Here is a 21,419-nt window from a genome sequence, read left to right as displayed (position 1 = left end):
TTTCTTCTGCTTACTACTTCAGTTGTTTTAGCTCGGGACCTCAACCCTACTCGTCATCTCGGTGAGTTCATCAACAAACAATTTCTCCCTCTATTTTATTTATATGATTCTCCTTTTTCTGAAGAATGATATCTTTTAATATTTGAAACTTTAACTTTAATTTTTTTACTAAACCAATAATTAGCGGCGGGTCGTATCCAGTATCTAAGATTCAAAATTATTGTGTTTGATTTTTAAGTTTCTTAATTTGAACTTTCAAAATTATGGGTTCAGATTTAATATTCATTTAAAATTTTAGTGAATTTCCATAAAAAATATATCAATATATGCTTCTCGTCAAAAATATTATGTCCGGATAAACTTGGTGCCAGAGGACTGCATCCGCCACTGCCCATAATGACAGTCTCCTTATAGCTATACGAATGTCTTTGATGTGTCTAAAACTACAATTTAAGGGTATTCTTGGTACGTGAAAAGTATATTTTCTTTATTCGTTAAATACTACATATTCTTAGTCAAATATCGTCTTATAAAATGAAACGAAATGAATATAAATACTTCAATCCCTGAGAATTAATGTCTCTCTCTCTATATCATGTACTTTTGATTAATTTATGTTAAATTGATGCTTATAACATTTTAATGATACTTTATGGAGTTCCTTTTCTTTATATAAAGAAGAACTATATTTTCTAATTATACTGAATTTTTTCCTCTTTTTTTCATGCACGAGGCAAGAACATCAGAAATGTAACCTTTTATGTGACACTCTCGAAGATATTGGTTCAATCGTTTTGCCAAATAATTAAGAACATAGATTTATAAATTGTGTAATAAAGACAATTCATCTTCAGAATGATAGCGAGTTTGCATCTCAAGCTTTGATTGATTAATTATTTTATGTCAACTGAAATAGCAACTTCATATTATGTTGCTCATGTTTTTGCAAGAGATAAATTATCGCAATTATGAAAATGTAAAGATAAAATTACACAGATCAATTAATTAAAACTTTAATTTGCTTATCCAGATATTATGAGGACCAAAATAAGAACTTGTTAATATTTGAGACACTAAAAGTACAATTTTTTTATTAAAATAAAAACCTTGTGTTCAAGTCTTGAGCTTATCATTTTAATTCAAAGGGCAGTAAGGTAAAACAAAGAAGACATAAACCAAATTGGAAAACAATATCTTTCAATATATCTTCTATTCTTAATATAAGCCACAAAACTTAAACTGCATAATTAAGCAAATACATAAAAATAGCAAAGTAGGTTACATATTTTCGCACTCATTTCATATTCTTATAAAGTCAAAAAGTCTGTATAACTTTCCATCTAGTCGAATAGATTATATGAAAATAAATCCAAGAGGCGATAGTGATATTATCTTTACAATTAAATTATTTTACACTTGCAGAAATGCACCCCCTTTAACATACTCAGTAAAAGCCAAAGCAACTAATCCCAACATAGCAAATCTTCCATTCCAAATCTCAGCATCGGCACTCATAATCCCACTTGTATATTTTTTCTCAGCTCTAATGCCTTGAAATAGAGGAATTAGAGAGGCTAATGTTAGTAAAGCACTTGTCCCTAAAAACCACGAGAAACCTCCGCTCGATAGCTGAGCGAATATGTCGCCGCCGTTGGCGAATTCAGCGCCAAGCGCGGCGACAAATCCTATCATTGCTAGCCTGCCGTTAATACGTTCTGGTGCTGGTCCAGAGAAGGCGAATAGGTCTCCGAATTTGGTGCTAGTCTGTTCATAAAATTGTATGAGAAATGTTAGAACAATGATCTTGTATGTTGAAGTGATAGAAATGCTAGTAAATATCAAAACACTAATATTAAATATTTATGCTAATAAATATCAAAACACTACTCCGACTTTGCCCTCAGAAAAAATAAATGAAGTCTGTATTTTATAATTTTACCCTTAATTATAATAGCATTTTCAAAAGACTTCGAAAATGATTTAAAAATGAGTAATTATAAGGATAAGAGTAAAATGGAAAAAAATTATATTTCTCTTAATTTATTATAGTGTACAAGTAAAAATAAAAATATTTTTTTAATATAACAGACAAATAAAAATGAACGGAGAAAGTATTAAATATATAATACTTATGTCACTTGAAAAACACCACTTGTACATATAATAAGTGTCATTAACAATACTTTAAAAAAAAAGGCGAACTATTATTGACTTCATGTAAAATTATATACTGGTAAAATATGAGTATACTAAGACAATAAAGGTTCTTTATCTTCCACATTAGACATGTTAGTGAATAATTGTTTTTTTAAAACTATGTCACATAAGTTGACACAAATATTTTATTTGAAGTATGGCAGATAAAATTTTGTAGACTTCGAAAAAACGTTGAAAAATGTAGACCTTAGCCACAGGAGGAGGTGTGGGTGTGGGTGTTGGTGTAGGCGTTGCAGTAATATCATTCAAGGAGTTTGAAGTTTGGCCCTTCTCACCATCCTGCAAATTTTAGTAACGTCAACATTTAATTAATTTAAGTTAGATTGGCAAGCACAAAAAAAAAAAAAAAAAAAAAAAGCTTCTAAGTGCAATTTATTCATATTCGTGACCATAAGAGCCCGTTAATAACTGTGAAGTCAGAAAATTTGAAATTAAAGGATCTTCAAACATAAAAATTACAACCACCGTTTAATGGTTCGGAGTACGAAGATCAAAGTTCTTATACTTAATATTAAAAATAAAATTTATCTATTTAAAATCTACATAAAAGGTAAAATAAGTCAAAACAATTAATAATCTAAAATATTGAAAATATTTATAAGAAAAATAGTAATGTGCCAAACAAAGTAAAACAGATCGAGTGAGTATTATTTTTATGAAACGGATCAAGTAGGTAATATAACACAAATTAAATAGCTAATAATTTAAAATATAGGTAAAAATATATAAGAAAAAAATGATCAAAGAAAAACTTTTTTTTTATTGTTAAAATAGTACATGTGTCAAACAAAGTATCACAAGATCGCTATTTATAATAATATTCTATAACAACAATTTACTTTCGAAACCAATTTTTATGTTATGTTATAACAGCACTTCATTGTATCATCCAAAAATATTCAAAACAAATGAAATTGTTATAGAAAAATTTAACTATATTATTTTTACGAAACGGATCGAGTAACAAGTTAATAATCCAACATCTTACCTCAGACATACACTTAACACTGAGAGTAGAATTCCTCTGAAGGCGTGGAATATAACAAGAAGGAACGAACTGATTCACTCCATTCCTCTTTGAGATATTTGACACTATTGGACTTCCCAAAATCATGGTCTGCATACCAACACAAGTTGCCATCTTTTTATAAGAACTCAAAGAAATGCAATATATAGCTTCTCTTTTCTTAACAAACAGAAAAAATTGATCACTTGAATATTAAACAAATTAACTCACTTGAATGAAGTAGATGAAGTTTGGTATGATATTTATAGCAATAGGCAAGGAAAAAAGGGGTGGATATTTTAAGATCCACGTAAGTAAAGTCTGGGCCTCAAAAGTAAAGAATTCACGTGGACTTATTTGGCTGGATTGATGAGTGAGCAAGTTGATGTGGCTTGCTTATTTACCACATCTCTACAACGTCCTAGAATGTACTAGTGGGTTACATAACGGTACCCGTGATCTTTTTCTTTCGAGTCTGGTAAAAAAAAGTAAATTTTAATTTCAGGACAAATTCAGTATAGTTTGTCCTAAAAAATTGAAATTCAGGACGCATTGCTTAATTCCTAAATAGGAGGTCTTTAAAGTGGCTACATAATATTATTTCTACAGTATAATCATATTTTGGGGTCGTTTGTTTGGAAGACAAGTTATACTAGATTTATTTATATCGGAATTAGTTATGTTTGAATTAATTATGCTAGGATTAGTTATCCTAATATTATTTCTTACTGATTGTTTGGTAATATTATATTAATCCTGAAATTATTAATTTTATTCTTTATTCTACCATAACTTATTCTAGAATTAGTATCATATCATTTATAAATTATTTCAAAACTATTTTTAATCATAGAATAACTTATCCCATAATTAATAACCAAATAAACGACAATACGATATTAAATTTTTATCCCAAGATTATTTTCTTATCATTGTACCCAACGACCCCTAAGTATTTTGAATCACGTTTATCACCGTACTGAAAAGACTTTTTATTGTATTTTAAAAGGATATAATATTTTTTATTGTTATAATATTGCACAATGGAATTTCTAGATGAAGGGGATTGAAATTTATTTACTTCCTTACTGTAATTTGATCATGATTGCAAGTCCATTGCTCAAACCTGTTGGGAAACCATTATTCAGCAGAATCGTGTTGTAGACCACAAGATCCACAACAAACCTAACCATTTTCCGTAAGTGAAATCTGAGCAGAGTAATATTGTAGATCTGACTAGCAAAAAAGGAACTAATATGCATAGTACTATTATCATTCTTCCTTTTTTTTAAATTTTTCATTTGATATCCCATATTCAACGTGGCACCGACAAATCCAAATTCAAGCTCATTTAGCAGACTCAAATCCAAAACCTTCAATTAAGTATGGAAAAATACATGCCACACTTTCACAACCTTTGATGATAATTATTATTATTATCTACAGAACACAAAGGAGAATTGTAACGTTTAGCACGTAACCAAAGTTCAAAGTCTTGAACCTTGCTGAAAGGGATGCTTGAATGTGATGTTGCACATTACAATTTACAGTTATGTGGACTTATGGGTGAGATGCAGTATGCTTGAATTTAAATTCTTCCCTGCTGAAACACAACTACATTGAAACATCTGAAATCAGTGATCAAATACATGTCTAACTCCCTTAATATTTCACATGTATCAGCTATAACAAATAACAAGAGAAATAGAAATGAATTTATGAGGCAACAGATTACACAATGTTTATACAAAGATCTTTGTTTACGAACAGGGCAGCTTAATGTATCCATTGCGGAAATGAAATGCCAAATCTTTTGCTGTGGAACATACTAACAAAAGGAGAACACAAATGCAACAAAAATTGTCACAACAAACTGCAATCTACAGCAAACAGCAACAAGCTAGTAGTATCAGTCGAGAACAAAATTTCTAGACTTGAGATGATGACAATTAAAAAAAGAAAGACACGGCAAAAGGTCACAAAAACATTCCACAATGTATTACCAAAACTGCAAGTTGACAATGCCACTGCATTTAATGTTCCAAAGTATTATCAAAACAACAGCCATTTCTATTTTACATAACTATGTTTACTTTTAATCATTTCCCCAGAACAAGAAAATGGGTAAATCTAAAACTCTTGAGATGCAGAGCCAATATCACCCTTGCCCGAGCCAGCCTTTTTAGGCAACAGATTCTGGTGAATGTTGGGCATGACACCTCCATTAGCAATTGTAACCTGACCTAAAAGCTTGCTCAGCTCCTCGTCATTCCTCACAGCCAACTGGATGTGCCTTGGCACGATACGATTCTTCTTGTTATCCCTTGCTGCATTCCCTGCCAACTCTAACACCTACATCCAGAACATTATGAATATTTATAAAGATTTAATAATTCTAACACATTAAAAAAACAAAACTCCAGCATCGTAACCTCCAGTTAATCAATAAACTAAACTTGATAATCTTACACCTCTTTAACAACAATTCAAACGTTTGTCACAATCCATTACCAAACATCTTTATCCTGTAAATAACATCAATTAACCACACTCTACTAGTGCTAGCCCATTAACAAAGCTGAGGTGTAAGGAACAGGCATAATCTCCATGGTATACATGGATAAAAAGGTGAATCTGCACTTTTAGTCCCAATGAATTCTGGTTAAACACAGTTTCCCTTTAATTATATAATTTATGAGCTTTTGATACCTCAACCTGTGAAATTTTACAACCATAGGAAATTATTAAGTGCTAACCCATTAAATATATCATATTCCCTATATAAAGTGACTAGAAACACACATTTCATTTCAATTAATTGAAGGTTAAATTTGCTTAGGCAACTATTACAGAGAACAAAATCAGAATTTATTAATAATGAGGAAACAAAAAATGCAATCATCCCGAACAAAATGAAAACCGACAAAAAATAAGATGAATCAAATCAATTAAATTCAACACAAGTAAAAATCTATAAAAATTTGCCTCAGCAGCAAGGTATTTGACGACAGAAGATAGGTAAACACACATTTTATTTAATTGAAGTTTAAATTTGCTTAGGCAACTATTACACAGACCAAAATAAACATTTATTAATAAATGAGGACCCAAAAATGCAATTATCCATAACAAAATTAAAACCGACATACAAATGAGATCGAAATCAAATCAATTAAAAACTCAATACTCAATCGAGCAAATGAAGCAAAAATTCACAAAAAAATTACCTCAGCTGCGAGGTATTCAAGGACAGCAGATAGGTAAACTGGCGCACCAGCACCAACACGCTCAGCATATTTTCCAGCCTTAAGAAAACGAGCGATCCTACCAACGGGGAATTGGAGCCCCGCTTTTGAAGACCGAGACACCGATTTTGATGCCTTAGGTTTCCCTCTACCAGCGCCGCCCTTGCCCTTGCCCGATCCTCCATCAGAACTCATTGTTAGATGAAAGAGTAACAGAAACCCTAATCCTAGCTCTCGATTTGTGTGTAAAGTAAGCTTTCTTCTTCTGTTGCTTATTTGCTTTCGGTTTAAGATCGAAAAGGGTATTAGGGTATATATAGGAGGAAATGATCTGGTTGGTGAAAGTGATGGGCACGAGGATCACCAGCCTGGCAATGGGCCCATCATATTTTGGGTACTTGCGCGGGAGAGTAATCTGGGTGGCGCCCCGGTTTAAATATTGATATTTGAGAAAAAGAAATTGAACATAAAGGAAAAATTACGTGACCTAACAAACATTGAAAGAAAAATAATGAAAAATTGAGTGACATAACAAACATATACATTATATTTACCACTTGTAACTATACTTTCAGAAAAATACCATTTATAGTTATATTTGAATTTTATAACAAATTCTTTTATTTTACTGAAACAACATATCAATTATTTGAACTAAAACAAGAAAGTAACAAGTTCTCGTAGCTCAGTTAGTTATAGCACATGCTTAGTAAGTTGAGGTTTTTAGGTCGACTCTCAATGAGTGTATTCTATTTTTCTGTATTTTTTATATTCTGTCTTGGTTGTATTCGTATGCAAAAATGATAATTAGGCACATTATAGTTACATACTACAACAACAACCCAGTAAAAATCTCACAAATGGGGGCCGGGAGGGTAGAGTATTTGCAGACCTTACCCCTACCCCCGAAGGGTGGAGAGGTTGTGTTTCAAAAGACCCTTCAAGGAGAAGAAAATAAACAATAGACAATTACAGAAGCTGGAAAAATAAAATAATATCAGCATCGTAAAAAACATAAAATTCATAGAAAATAATGTGGAAGCTACATAAATTATTAACAACCCAAGGCGAAACATTATCAACCTAGTCCCGCCCCCAGAAACAACGTAGAAAAATGGTCGAATCTCTCATAACCTACAACCCTAATACTCGACATCCACATCTTCTTATCCATAGTCATTCCTCGGAGATCTGAAGTTGCGTCATGTTATGCATGATCACCTCACCCCAATACTTCTTAGGCCGCCCTCTACCTCTCATCATACCTGTCAATATCAACCGTTCACACCTCCTAACCGGGACATCTATGTTTCTCCTCCGCACGTGGCTGAACCATCTAACCTCGCTTCCCGCATCTTGTCGTCCATGGGAGCCACTCTCACCTTCTCCCGAATATCTTCATTCTTAATCTTATCCAGCCTAGTGTGACCGCACATCCATCTCAACATCCTCATTTGTGCCACTTTCATCTTTTGGGTATGAGAGTTATTGGTTGCCCAACATTCAACCCCATACAACATGGTTGGTTTAACCACCGCTCTATAGAACTGGCCTTTAAGTTTCGGTGGCACTTTCTTGTTACACATGACTCCAGATGCTAACATATATTTCATCTACCCCACTCTTATACGGTGTGTGACATCCTCGTCAATCTCCATATCCCCCTAGATAATTGACCCGAGGTACTTGAAACTTTCTCTCTTGAGGATGACTTGTGAGTCAAACCTTACGTCCAGGTCCGCTTCCCCCAACGCATCGCTGAACTTACACTCCATATATTTTGTCTTAGTCCTACTCAACTCGAAACCTTTAGACTCTAGGGTCTGACTTCAAACCTCCAGCCTCTCATTAACGTCGCATCGCGTCTCATCAATCAAAACTATATCATCACCAAACAACATACACCATGGCACCTCCCCTTGAATATGGTGTGTTAGTGCATCCATCGTCAAGGCAAATAAGACCCTTGGTGCAACCACATAACAACCGAAAAGTGCTCTGAGTCACCTCCCACAATCCTAAATCGAGTCTTATCTCTCGCGTACATGTCCTTTATCACCTAATGTAGGCTACCGACACACCTTTCACATCCACGCATTTCCAAAGAACCTCCCTAGAACCTTTGTCATACGCTTTCTCTATAGTTACATACTATAGTTCTACATAGTAATTAGGCATGAACAATGAGCATTTTCTGCTCCGCCACGCAGCGTTTGCTGCCTCTCTTCCATTTAATTGTAGTGAGATAGTTGTGTACTTGTGTTAATGTTGAAAAGAGTTTGTGAAATTTTTAGTTGTATTTGTTGTTAAAACAAACAAAAAAGGTTTGATTTTATTTTAAAATAATTTTAACTTGAAAAAAGTTTGTAAAATTTAAAAATTTATTAATTGAACGCCACTATATCACTTAACAAAATTAAAGACCATCATTATGGTAGGAAGTGGTAGATGCGAGCACCTAATTTTTGACTATATTTAAATTTTTCATCACTTTTTAGTATGTAAATATTTGCTAAGTTTAATCTTGATATTTTAGCCTTTATTTCACTTTTTAGTAGGTTTATTTGATAAAATTAAAAACTACAAAAAGAGTTACATTTTTTAGAGTATTAGTTTTATTATCATTTGCAAAGAAAGAAGAGTTTCCAAAAAATATAATTTTATCTAGAGTAGTACAATTTTTTAAGTTAAAGGCTTTAAGAATTAAATATTGAGTGTAGTTATTTTAGCTTACTTTTTATTTACTTATTTAGCAGGAGTAGATTATTTTGCTTATTTATTATCAAGAAAATAAAATACTACAAAAAAAAAATCAATCACAATTGGCCACCTGTAAAAGATTGTTCCTAACAAATTCTCACTTTTCTTGGCAGCTTCTCATTTGCAAACACTTTTGAGGGCTTCACAATTCACTCATATAGCGAGAGACCCTTAAAATTATTTTTACTTTTCACTTAAACACTTCATTTTAAGTAAATTATATTTGAATATTTCAATCACATCTCAAATATGTCATTTAAACATAAAATTCATAAGCAGTCAAACATAAAAGATACGTGTAATTCACTCGCCGGTGTGATTAATAAAAAGGGGGTATATGGATTTAACTTGAATAAATTAATTAAAAAAAAATTGAAAAAAGTGAAAGCAAAACAAGAACCCTACCCAACTCTTGGTCATCTTCCCCAACACGTCTTCATCTGCCAAAGGAAAAATCAAACCCACGTGTCCTCTTCTCCACCGACTCACACATGTTTCTTTCTCCTAGTGTGCACCCCAAAATTAGTACAATAATTAATGGCATTCTCTTAGTGATGTTGCTAAGACTTTCGCAGCAATAGCCACGGTACCCAAACAGATGACAACGGAACGATGTTCTTTAAATCAAGTATTTTGAAGATAAAACGAAAAATAATGGAGTAAAACTAAATGCAGAATACATCGACAACCCATTAGAGTTGTCCTCACTTTTCATTTTTCGCTTTGACACTCCATCTTAAGTCTGTTCCATTTGAACATTCCAACCACAACTCGAATGTGTTATTTAGATACAAAATTTGCAGGCAGCCAAACACAAAAGGTACGTGAAATTCACACGCCAGACTAACGAATAAGACAAGGACCGATGGATTTAACTTAAACAAATATAAAAATTTGGAAAATAATTATTGTCGCACCCAGTTTTCTCGCAAAAACGGATTTCGACGTGAGACAACTCTTTTAAATGGGTATCAAAATAGAAGAGTTGTCACCTAACGATTTTGAGGTGCGTTAGAGCACCTATTCACAAATAAATCTGTTTGACTAGTCTGTGTCACCAAAGATCGGGTAGGGCTCAAATTACCTCAAAGAGAAGGTGTTAGGCACTCTTCGAGGTTCATAACTATGGGTCCCATCCAAACTTTAAATTATGTGGATTACGTAATTAGGCTAGGTGATCAAATAAATAAAGAGAAATTTAGAAGCCGAAGAGTCTTATTAGAACACGTGAGAATTGGCACAAATCTTAATGATTACAAGGATACAATTACATTGATCTATGTTAGATGACTAAGTGTAAATAACAAATACATAAAGAAAAGAAGGGGGTCCTAAGTTTTTTAGCTTAAAGGACCACCCCATGCAACATAAATAATACTTCGCAACTCCTTTGAGATACAGATTGCTCATATTATTCAGCGGGCACAAATTATCATCTCTTGCTACCCGATTACTATGTTAAAGTTATTTACCTAAAGACTATCTAATTCAATTATAGGTCGTACCCTATGCATGCACTACCCGTCCCACGCCTATGGCCCAGGAGGCTTTGGACCTCTATTTGGGTTGTTCTAGACTTCCCTTAGGATGCTCAAAATGATAAACTTAGCGCACATTCAAAGAAAATGTAGGCAATAGACAATTTCAAGTTAACCTCTAGTTAGGCAATAGACAATTTCATATGCAGTAGAGTCATTAAGTCCTATAGGCATAGTTTCTATGTGATTCTGATTTTCAGCATTGTACAGGCAGCGTTGCAACTTTAAACTAACGAATTTGCAGCTTTAAGGCGTTGCAAGTCCTATAGGAATGGTTTCTAATTTTTTGCGCAATAAGACAGTGAAGCGATCTCAGAATTCCGAATTATCAGTGTTGATTTTATAGACATACTTCTTAGGCAGGTGACAACATCCTATAGGCAGGATTTCTAGTAGTTGAGAATTATTCTTGATTTTATAACACTTTACTCCTATAGGCATGTCATCTAGGCGAGCCCGTGTAATGAAGAATAATAGAAGTAGTTGATTAAAAGATTAGGGTCCTGTAGTCATGATGTCTAGATGGGCAGTACACTAAAAGTAATAGAAACAATAGACCAATTAATTATTTGAAGTTCTATAAACATGGTTTCTAGGTTGACAAAGCATGTGTTATACATCCTATAGGCATGCTGTCTGAACGCATAGTAATAGTATAGAAATCAAATATAGCAAATACTAACATGTTTGAGATAGTGTGTGAGTATTAGATAAATTAGGTGAGGTGTGTGCGATTCTTATAGACATGATTTATACTAGCGTGTAAAAGTAGAGCAAGTTAAACAAGGTAGAAAATAAAGCGCGTAGACCCTATAGGCATGTTCTCTACCCCTTATGTAAGAATAAAGCACACACATTCCTCAGTTTCACTAACGCCCCAATTATTTGTTTATAAATAATTACAAGCCTAAAATGAAGAGTACATGCTCGAATATTACAAGCTGAATGAGTACAAGCCTAATAAGCAGAGCATGCCCAAAAAAGAATGACCCAACAACTTCAAGGTCTTCAGCAAAGAGGGCAAGTCAGGGCCTCGATCAGTTCCCTATTTGGTTGAATGTTCAACAAAGAGGGCAGGTCACCAAGTACTCTCCTCACATGATTCTTGTCACAAGGCGCAAGGTCTTTCCACCAGTCAAATAGCAAAGCCGGCATATTCTGGACCATACCGAACCTGGGGATTTCGTGCTTCATTTTCTACAAACAAGCAAAGGTTAGCCCTTCCCCCCTCCAGATTTGACTACTTACGCAATAATGATCAACACATTGGCACATTTTCTCCAAGTAATGCACATAATATGATAGTGTCCATTGGGAATGTAAAAATTCCGTCGGACTTTGGACAAGACTCATCTTAGCGGGTTGTTACGTTAACAATACTTCAACTCGTACTAGGTTTAGCATGATGCATGTACATTTCAAATTGGAGTATGGTTTCTAGAAAGGTCTAGACTGGTACTCCCAAGTGGAAAACTTGAGAGGGAAAGGCACGGGACCGTCGACTGCACCGTTGATCGACTATTCTCATACAAATAAGCCTTTACGATTTAAAAGGGGAGATTTCAGGAAAGCGCGGGCATTCATCAAGCGTCGCTATGTTGATAATTGGCACACATGGAGTATGATACAGAGCATGCTTTATGCAAAAATAATAACACGTTGCCAAGTATTTGCATGATAAAAGTACGTAAAAGCTGTAAATAAAATAGTAAAAGTAAACATGAGGAGAAAAGAAAAGAAATACAAAAGAGAAAAGTTAGTTTAGCTCATGAAAAATATGTGCGAGAACGTAATGAAGCAGGTAGGGAAATATGGATGAGAGAATCATAATATAGCAATATTAGATAAGATGAAGGAGATGGAGAAAGATCATACATGTCATAGAAAATAAATGAGAATAAGGGAAGGGATGTGCATGTAATAGCAATTTAAGACAAAGAAAGTAATCCACATAAGTCGAGTTCATTATGGTAAAAGCCTAAGTATATCCCCAGCAGAGTCGCCATGCTGTCGCGCCCCGTTTTCTCGCGAAAGCAGGTTTCGACGTGTGACAACTATTTTAAATAGGTATTAAAAGGGATGAGTCACCACCTAACGATTTTGAGGTGTTAGGGTACCTATTTGTAAATAACTCTGTTTGACTATTCTGTGTCACCAAAGATCGGGTAAAGGCTCAAATTACCTCAAAGAGAAGGTGTTAGGCACTCTTCGAGGTCCACAACTGTGGTTCCCGACCGAACTTTAAATTATGTGAATTACGTAATTAGGCTAGGTGATCAGATAAATAAAGGCAAATTTAGAAGCCGAAGAGTCTTATTAGACCACGTGAGAATCGACACAAATCTTAATGATTACAAGGATACAATTACATTGATCTATGTTAGATGACTAAGTGTAAATAACAAATACATAAAGAAAAGAAGGGGTCCTAAGTTTTTTAGCCTAAAGGACCACCCTATACAACATAAATAATACTTCGCAACTACTTTGAGATAGGGGTTGCTCATATTATTCAGCAGGCACAAACTATCATCTCCTGCTACCCGATTACTATGTTAAAGTTGTTTACCTAAAGGCGCTCTAATTCAATTCTAGGTATTACCCTATACGTGCATAACCCGTCCCACACCTATGGCCTATAAGGCTCTGGACTTATATTTGGGTGGTTTCGTACATTATGTGCCTTGCATTTTACATGCTTTAATGATAAATTATACTTTATTTGTGCATAATGGAGTCTATTTTATGTGTATGTGAATTGGAGATGAAAGTAGAGCAAAATGGATACTTAAACGTTGAAAGTGTGCTCCAGAACAATGAATAGGAGAGACCAGGCTTTAGCCTAGCGAGGACAGCCTAAGGCCAGGCTAGACCAGGCTTTAGCCTGACGAGGCCATCCAAATTTCAGGCGTTAGGCTGGCGATGCCAGGCCTAACGCCAGGTCCAATCCGAGTTTTGAAGACTTAATTCGTTCCGGGTTTGACTAGGACCCATCACACACGTTTACTGTTTCTTCTACACATATAAATAGACCTAAAACACCACTTGGAAGGGCGTTCTTTCAGCAGCCACATTTTTGGGCAGCTAGAGGCAAGAAGAGCTGGTTGAATCACCCCCTTGGAGTTAGAATCATTATTTCTACTTCTTTTCATCTTTACTCTGTATTTTAATTATGCAAAATATTTGGGATATTGTTACTATGAGTATGAGTAGCTAACTTTCTAATCTAGGGTTTTGATGGAACCTATTGAAGGATGATTTTTTTGTTACGTTAATATAGATTTGCCGTAGTATTTTCTCTATTTGTTCAACTATATTATTCTTGTGGTTGATTGAATGGCCCTTCAATCAGTTGTGCCTATTTAGTATGTATTACTCGGGAGAGAGTGCATAATTAGGTAGTTGTTGAAAAATATCACTCCTAAACGTATATGAGGGATCAATACGAAGGTTTAAAGGTGGGATTATGGATAACGAAAGCTTGGTGCGATCTGAGTGAGCTGTACTTAATGCCAGCTAGCGTAATTTGGGAGAATATGCCTAGTAAATTATGGTAATTACTCGGGAGAGAGTTACGACAGTTAGAGTGCTCATGGTCGATAGAGAAGACTTAGGCAAATTTATAGGAAACGTAGCGGAAAGGATTCCGACAATTGGGGAAATCATAACTCTAGACCTCCTTAGTCTTGTCTATAATTTCATCCATGTTAATTGATAGTTTTAGTGCTTTCTAGTATTTGTTATTTAATTAGATAAAAATAAATATTATAATCTTTATAATTAGGAAATTGTTTGGACTTGTGTTTCTTAGGGATATTAAACAACTGTAGCTAAGCCTTAGTTCTCTGTGGGATTCGACTCCGGACTTATAAACCAGATTATATTTGCAACGACCGCTTAGTCCTTTTTATAAGGCATAGTTGGGCGTGATCAAATTTTGGCGCCATTGCCGGGGAACTAACGGTGTAGATATAGGTGTACATATTGCTAGGTTGCAAGTTTGAACTTTTTTTTTCTTGTATTTGAATTTTATTTTTATTTTTGTTTTACTTATTGATTTTAGAAACATGGCATCTTGGAATTATGACAGTTTTGATGTTGGTAATTCTACTATTGATCCTCCTTATGCATATTGTGGAGGAAACCACCCATGGCAAAATTATCAAAATATTCCTGAGAGCGAGTTATGTGCACCAACTCAATCTTATGTGTGGAATGTGTGTGATATATGTGGTGGTCAAGATGGTCACTTTTTTGGTTGTGCTTATACATCTTATCCTCCCCCAACCCCTTACTTTGATGGTTCTACATTTTCATGTGAAGTGAATAAGAACAAAGAATCTTGGGAAGCTAACCTGAAGGAGATCAAAGATATGTTAAAGGGCCTCATGGAACAATATGATGAGAAATTACTGCAGATACAAAGGCAAGAGACAACTATTCACAACTTGGAGATTCAAGCTAATAAACTAATTGAACCTTGTAAAGTGCAACAAGCTTACATTGCGGATAATAGCCAAGAAGAGCATGAATGGGCTGCAGAAATTGCCATTATAATGGAGGAGTTGAGAGTAGAATTTGACCAAACCAACCAACTAGAATTTGATGATGCCGATGTTGTAGAAGAGATACTAGAATCAAGCAATGACATTGAAGATACATATTTAGTTGACTCTAGTGTCATTAGTATTGAGGATGTAGACAGTCCCAATGCTCATGTAGTTGAACGCATTGGTCCACACTCCAAGCATTTTTCCACATTCTGTTTGGATGATGATATAGAAATAGAGTCATCTAAGCCACTTGAGGAGTCAAGGAATGAGGAACAAGGCGCCTACATTCTGAAATGCTTCTTGCCAGAAAGTCGGGAATACACATCTCATCTAAAGGCCAAGAAGTACAAAATACTACATTGTTTTATTGGGCCAGTCAGATTCATTCCACCACCCAGGAGCATGATCATAGAGCAGAATCAAAACTTGGGGTCCAATTCATATGTTCAAAGTGGAGGCAGAAAGTGATTCGTGTCGTGCGCGACGTTAAATCAAGCGCATGTTGGGAGGAAACCCAGCTTTACTGCTTTATTTTTTTATTTTTTTATTATTTTTGTAATGTCGATTTTTGCTTTTCTAGGAGCATGGAAAGCAAAGCTATTGGAAGGATGCAACAACAAACTAGATGGTTGGAACTAAGTGTGAGGTACCCGCACGAAAGACCAAGCCTGGGAGAAATCTGAGTACCCCATGAGTTGCTAGTGCTTCGGCCTTTGGCCTATCAAGGAGTCTCTTTTACCCTCTTATTAGTTATGGTGTGCATTGGGGACAATGCACAATTTTAAGTGTGGGGTGAGGAGATTGTCTAGGTGACTTTCTACGCTATTTTAATTATGTTAGTTTAATTGAATTTCTTTTTTTTAGAGAACATAAATAGAAAAGATTGGACTTTTCCTGATGAGGGATCTATTAGACAATTTTCTTAAGGGATTTAAGTCAAAAGGAAAAAGACAAAAAGATTTTTTTTTGTTAGGTAGTGTAGCAATTTCCCCTTGATTTTTCTTTGTACCGCGGTTCTTTTCCAAGGATTTTGTTTGAACCGGTGTAGTTAGTTTTATTTGTTTTAGGAATAGTAACCATTGTGCCATGAATTGAATTGAAGCAATATCTCTTAGCTTTGTTATGCCTTGAGAATAGTTAGTACTATGGTTGTGACGCTTAGGCTCGAGTTTTGACTCTCGCATAAGTACCTTAAATCGTAGATTCTTAACTTTGCTTAACTGCTTTGACTGAAGTGTCACGATGAAACCAATTCTGAGTGAGTTATGTGCCATGTCTGTGTGAGGTTTCGTATGTATTCTATGCATTGCATTTGATGTCTAGAACTTGACCCCGTGTGTTTGCAAAGCGAAATAGTAGTATTGTTCAGTCTAGGAAGTGATATAGGCATTTCTTTGTTAAGCCATATATATAAAGTTTACCCACCTAAATGTTATGTACCGTAGTTAACCCCGTTGAGCCTATGATCTTATTTCTTTGGTAACCACATTACAAGTCGTACCCCTTTGTTTTAATCGACCATATATTTGAACCTTTTTACCTCTCATGAGCACTTGAATTGTTATGAACTTTGTAAAAGTTAAAGTGTGGGGTGGTTGGTTCGGCTTTGGCGTGAAACTAATGAAATAAAGAGAAAGGTGCATTGCTTTGAAAAATTAAGAGCCACTTGAATTGAAAAAAAGAAAGAAAAGAAAAATTAGTTGTATTGCTGTGAAAAATATCCCTTGATAGTGGTGACTCTTGATGTAATTGTGCTTAAAGAAATATGGAGCTAATATATATTGAGGTGAAGATTGAGTTATGGTTTGACATAAGTATGGGATGTGTGTTAAAGTATATGTATTAAAGTGCTTAAGGGAGGTGTAGTCACTCATATCCAAATGTATCCTACCTGACCCGCAGCCTACATTACAACCAATGAAAGTCCTACTTGATCTTAGACTGAATGAACTCGATTAGTAGAGTATTACACTACGGGCAAGCCTATGGTGTATCTTTTGTAGCATATGAATGTTATTTCTGAGAGCGAGTGAATTCTTCCTAAATTGAGTTCCTACAGTCTTAAAATTCATTGTGTGTGGAACTAATCTCTTTGATTGGGTGAGGGCACATGATTCATAAAGAAAAGGTAATGTTGCTGACATCCATGTTAGAGTAAGTAAGTGAATTGTGAAAAAGGCATGGTATTTGTGAGTCGAATCTTGAGGCAAGGATGTCACACGTGTGTGCTTAAACTATTTTAAAAATTCTTGGTGTAATGGGTTAGGAGAATTGCTTAAAAAGGCCGTATCTATAAGTGTAGTTTGATTTCTCGAGGATGAGCAATGTTTAAGTTTGGGGTATTGATGTGTGACTATAATTCCATAGTTTCGTACATTATGTGCCTTGCATTTTACATGCTTTAATCAGAATGGCAACTTTAAGCTTGCAGAAATCAGAATTCCGTTATTATTTTTGCATAAAGCATGCTCCGTATCATACTCCACTTGTGCCAATTATCAACATAGCGGCGCTTGACGAATGCCCACCCTTTCCTGAAATCTCCCCTGTTAAATCGTAAAGGCTTATTTGCATGAGAATAGTCGATCAACGGTGCAGTCGACAGTCCCATGCCTTTCCCTCTCAAGTTTTTCACTTGGGAGTACCAGTATAGACCCTTCTAGAAACCATACTCCAATTTGAAATGTACATGCATCATGCTAAACCTAGTATGAGTTGAAGCATTGTTAACGTAACAACCCGCTAAGATGAGTCTTGTCCAAAGTCCAACGAATTTTCCACATTCCCAATGGACACTATCATATTATGTGCATTACTTGGAGAAAATGTGCCAACATGTTTATCATTATTGCGTAAGTAGTCAAATTTGGAGGGGGAAATGGCTAAACTTTGTTTGTAGAAAATGAAGCACGAAATTCCCAGGTTCGGTATGGTCCAGAATATCCCGGCTTTGCTACTTGACTGGTGGAAAGACCCTGTGCCTTGTGACAAGAATCATGTGAGGAGAGTACTTGGTGACCTGCCCTCTTTGTTGAACATTCAACCAAATAGGGAACTGATCGAGGCCCTGACCTGCCCTCTTTGCTGAAGACCTTGAAGTTGTTGGGTTATTACTTTTTGGCCCTGCTCTGCTTATTAGGCTTGTACTCATTCAGCTTGTAATATTCGAGCATGTACTCTTCATTTTAGGCTTGTAATGATTTGTAAACAAATAATTGGGGCGTTAGTGAAACTGGGGAATGTGTGTGCTTTATTCTTACATAAGGGGTAGAGAACACGCCTATAGAGTCTACGCGCTTTATTTTCTACCTTGTTTAACTTGCTCTACTTTTGCACGCTAGTAGAAATCATGTCTATAAGAATCGCACACACCTCACCTAATTTGTCTAATACTCACACAGTATCTCAAACATGTTAGTATTTACTATATTTGATTTCCATATTATTACTATGTGTTCAGACATCATGCCTATATGATGTATAACACATGCTTTGTCAACCTAGAAACCATGTTTATAGAATTTTAAATAATCAATTGGTCTATTGTTTCTATTACCTTTAGTGTACTGTCCATCTAGACATCATGACTACAGGACCCTAATCTTTTAATCAACTACTTCTATTATTCTTTATTACACGGGATCGCCTAGATGACATGTCTATAGGAGTAAAGTGTTATAAAATCAAGAATAATTCTCAACTATTAGAAATCTTGTCTATAGGATGTTGTCACCTGCCTAAGAAGTATGTCTATAAAATCAGCACTGATAATTCGGAATTCTGAGATCGTTTCACTTCTTATTGCGCAAAAAATTAGAAATCGTGCCTATAGGACTTGCAACGCCTTTAATCTGCAAATTCGTTAGTTTAAAGTTGCAACGCTGCCTGTACAATGCTGGAAATCAGAATCACATAGAAACTATTATCTATGTGATTTCTGCAGCCCATTCATGCTCTTCTTGGCTAATAGACAACTATTATCTATGAAATCATTTTACCTGCCTGTACGTGCTTTAAATCAGAATCACAGATGGAAACAAGTAAGATTTCTAGCATGAGGGTCTAGTGCAAATATGATCAATAACAAACAGGCTAATGAACATAGTATGTAATAATCCAATCAACTGGGCATGAAGACTTTAACATTATCAATCATACATGGAGGTTTAAATAGTATCAGGACTCACAATGGGCAAGGATATGTCAGATATAGGTTTACATGACTAGCATGCACTAGGCTTAGTCACATATGGGGGGAAAGGCTAGCTATGAGGTTTTACCTAAGGTCTCAAATAGGATTACATAAGTCAAAGCATACATTAGAACTTAAATGACATGAAAGCAAGCCCTAGTTAATCAGTACAACATCAAAAACTTAACAGGATGGACAGGAATGACTTAATAAGGTCTGAAACATATGTATGGATTCATCACAAAGGCACAAGACATGGTAGGGAACGAGCATTAGTTTGCAAGTAGCAGGGAAAGTATGTCTGGGCTAATAACATGATCATGAATTAATTCTATAAAAGTATCAAGTCACTCATAAATGACTCAAGGATTAGAACAGCTTCTGGGCATGACTCGAATCATCACAAGAGTACAAAACAATGTAAGAAGCCAAACTCAGAATATGTAACAATAATGAGCATTTGAGGACATATATAAGCAAGCAGGCTTAAGAAGGCAGAATCATGGCAACAAATATGCAAGTTAGGTTACTAGAAGGTATATAGCCTCAAGAAGAGCTTCAAAGCATATAATGGCATGTTGGTTCATAAAAGTTCTCAGAGACATAGATATGCAGAGCGGGAATTCAAACAGAAAGAAATGAAATTGCAAGAGTCGTAGTTACATCACCAGTTACAGATGAACAAGTAACAAGGGAAGTAATTTCAGCAGCACTTCAATATCAATAGCAAAACGAGCAGTAGAACCCAAGAATCTCAGTGCGTCAGAGTTCCCAAGGGTTTAGAATGAACCCCAGGCAATTCTCACACTGAGAAAGGTTCGAGAATTGAATTCCGGTGGCATTGGCTTTCAGCCGGTCAAAAGATTGAGCCTCAGAATAGTATAGGACAAGAAAGAATAACAGAAAGTAGTAGTTTTTTGATTTAGAATCCGTCTTGGGGGAGTTGGGGTATGGGTTTATATAGTAATGGAAATTGAACAAACAAACAAGAAAATATAATCAATCATACACAAATAAGGAAAGAAAAGCATGCATAATCGATTTAGAACCAAATTAGGAAAAACATTAGGCAAACACTAGTTCTGCCCAGAATCTCAGATTGGCCGAAGAATCTTGGTAAATTAGACCCATATAATCTTGCCATGAGTGTATATAGACGAAAAATCGCCTGAATCTTGAGGAGTGAGTCTGATTTCTCTTGATTCAGAAGATTGGTGCTTGCCAAAAATGGGGCAAGTACTATGTAATACCATATTATTGTAAAGAACTACGAGATAATCCATAAAAGGTAAGTGAATCATGGCAGGAATCCATGAATTAATCGGATTTGGAGAAGGTTGGTGAAGGCGGCTAGGGTTTCTGAAGGAGGGAAGATGAGAGACAAGGGAAACGGGGGCGACAGTCTTTAGGAGAATGTGGATTATGGTTTAGGGTTGGGTAATTAAAGGTGGTAGGGTAGTTTTGGGTCGTTGTAAATGATAAATTTGGATGATTAAGTCATCACAAAATAATTTAAGGGATAATTAATGCATATTCACGTAATTAAAATAGAAAATTAATTTTAAAGCTTTAAAAATTATAAAAATTATAGAAAATACTTGTTTAACTCATGTAAATTAAGTAATGATGCAAAGTGATATTTTGAAAGTATATATATTATTAAAAAAAATATGAGAGCAAAATTGGGTATCAACAACTGCCCCTATTTACCCGAGAATGATGAAAGAGTTGTCGGGTAAAGAAAATGATGACCAATTTTGTCCGACGTGAGTGAGAAATGATGTATTTTGAAAAATTAGGGCCCAAACCCTGGTTCTTGAGTTGCCTACATATCCCTGGTGTTAGAGGAATCAGGGCGTGTATAGTTGTGGATCCAACGGCGAACGAAACCGATGGAGTTATTACAAG

The 21,419-nt window shown here is 35.1% G+C and overlaps 2 protein-coding genes across 3 annotated transcripts; both read right to left on the bottom strand.

Moving 5' to 3' along the window:
* Positions 1 to 1,180: 1,180 nt before the first annotated feature.
* LOC104108686 (early light-induced protein, chloroplastic-like) lies at positions 1,181 to 3,463 on the bottom strand. 2 transcript variants are annotated; one of them, XM_070185888.1, is made up of 3 exons: positions 3,206 to 3,463; positions 2,409 to 2,496; positions 1,181 to 1,766 (listed from the first exon to the last, which is right to left on the bottom strand). In XM_070185888.1, the coding sequence occupies exons 1-3, from the start codon at positions 3,356 to 3,358 to the stop codon at positions 1,411 to 1,413; spliced, it is 597 nt and encodes a 198-aa protein (XP_070041989.1). In that variant the 5' UTR covers positions 3,359 to 3,463; the 3' UTR covers positions 1,181 to 1,410. The 2 variants fall into 2 exon arrangements, with proteins under 2 accessions (XP_070041989.1, XP_009616081.1); XM_009617786.4 differs by having other exon boundaries at positions 1,181 to 1,764; positions 2,404 to 2,496; positions 3,206 to 3,462.
* A 1,736-nt stretch (positions 3,464 to 5,199) lies between these two features.
* Positions 5,200 to 6,766, bottom strand: LOC104108694 (histone H2AX-like). Its single transcript, XM_009617794.4, has 2 exons — positions 6,451 to 6,766; positions 5,200 to 5,575 (listed from the first exon to the last, which is right to left on the bottom strand). The coding sequence occupies exons 1-2, from the start codon at positions 6,661 to 6,663 to the stop codon at positions 5,354 to 5,356; spliced, it is 435 nt and encodes a 144-aa protein (XP_009616089.1). The 5' UTR covers positions 6,664 to 6,766; the 3' UTR covers positions 5,200 to 5,353.
* Between the last annotated feature and the right edge of the window lie 14,653 nt (positions 6,767 to 21,419).

The sequence above is a fragment of the Nicotiana tomentosiformis genome, chromosome 9 (genome assembly GCF_000390325.3).
Source record: "Nicotiana tomentosiformis chromosome 9, ASM39032v3, whole genome shotgun sequence".
Taxonomy (NCBI): Eukaryota; Viridiplantae; Streptophyta; class Magnoliopsida; order Solanales; family Solanaceae; genus Nicotiana; species Nicotiana tomentosiformis.
This window is presented reverse-complemented; position numbering and strand designations above follow the sequence as displayed.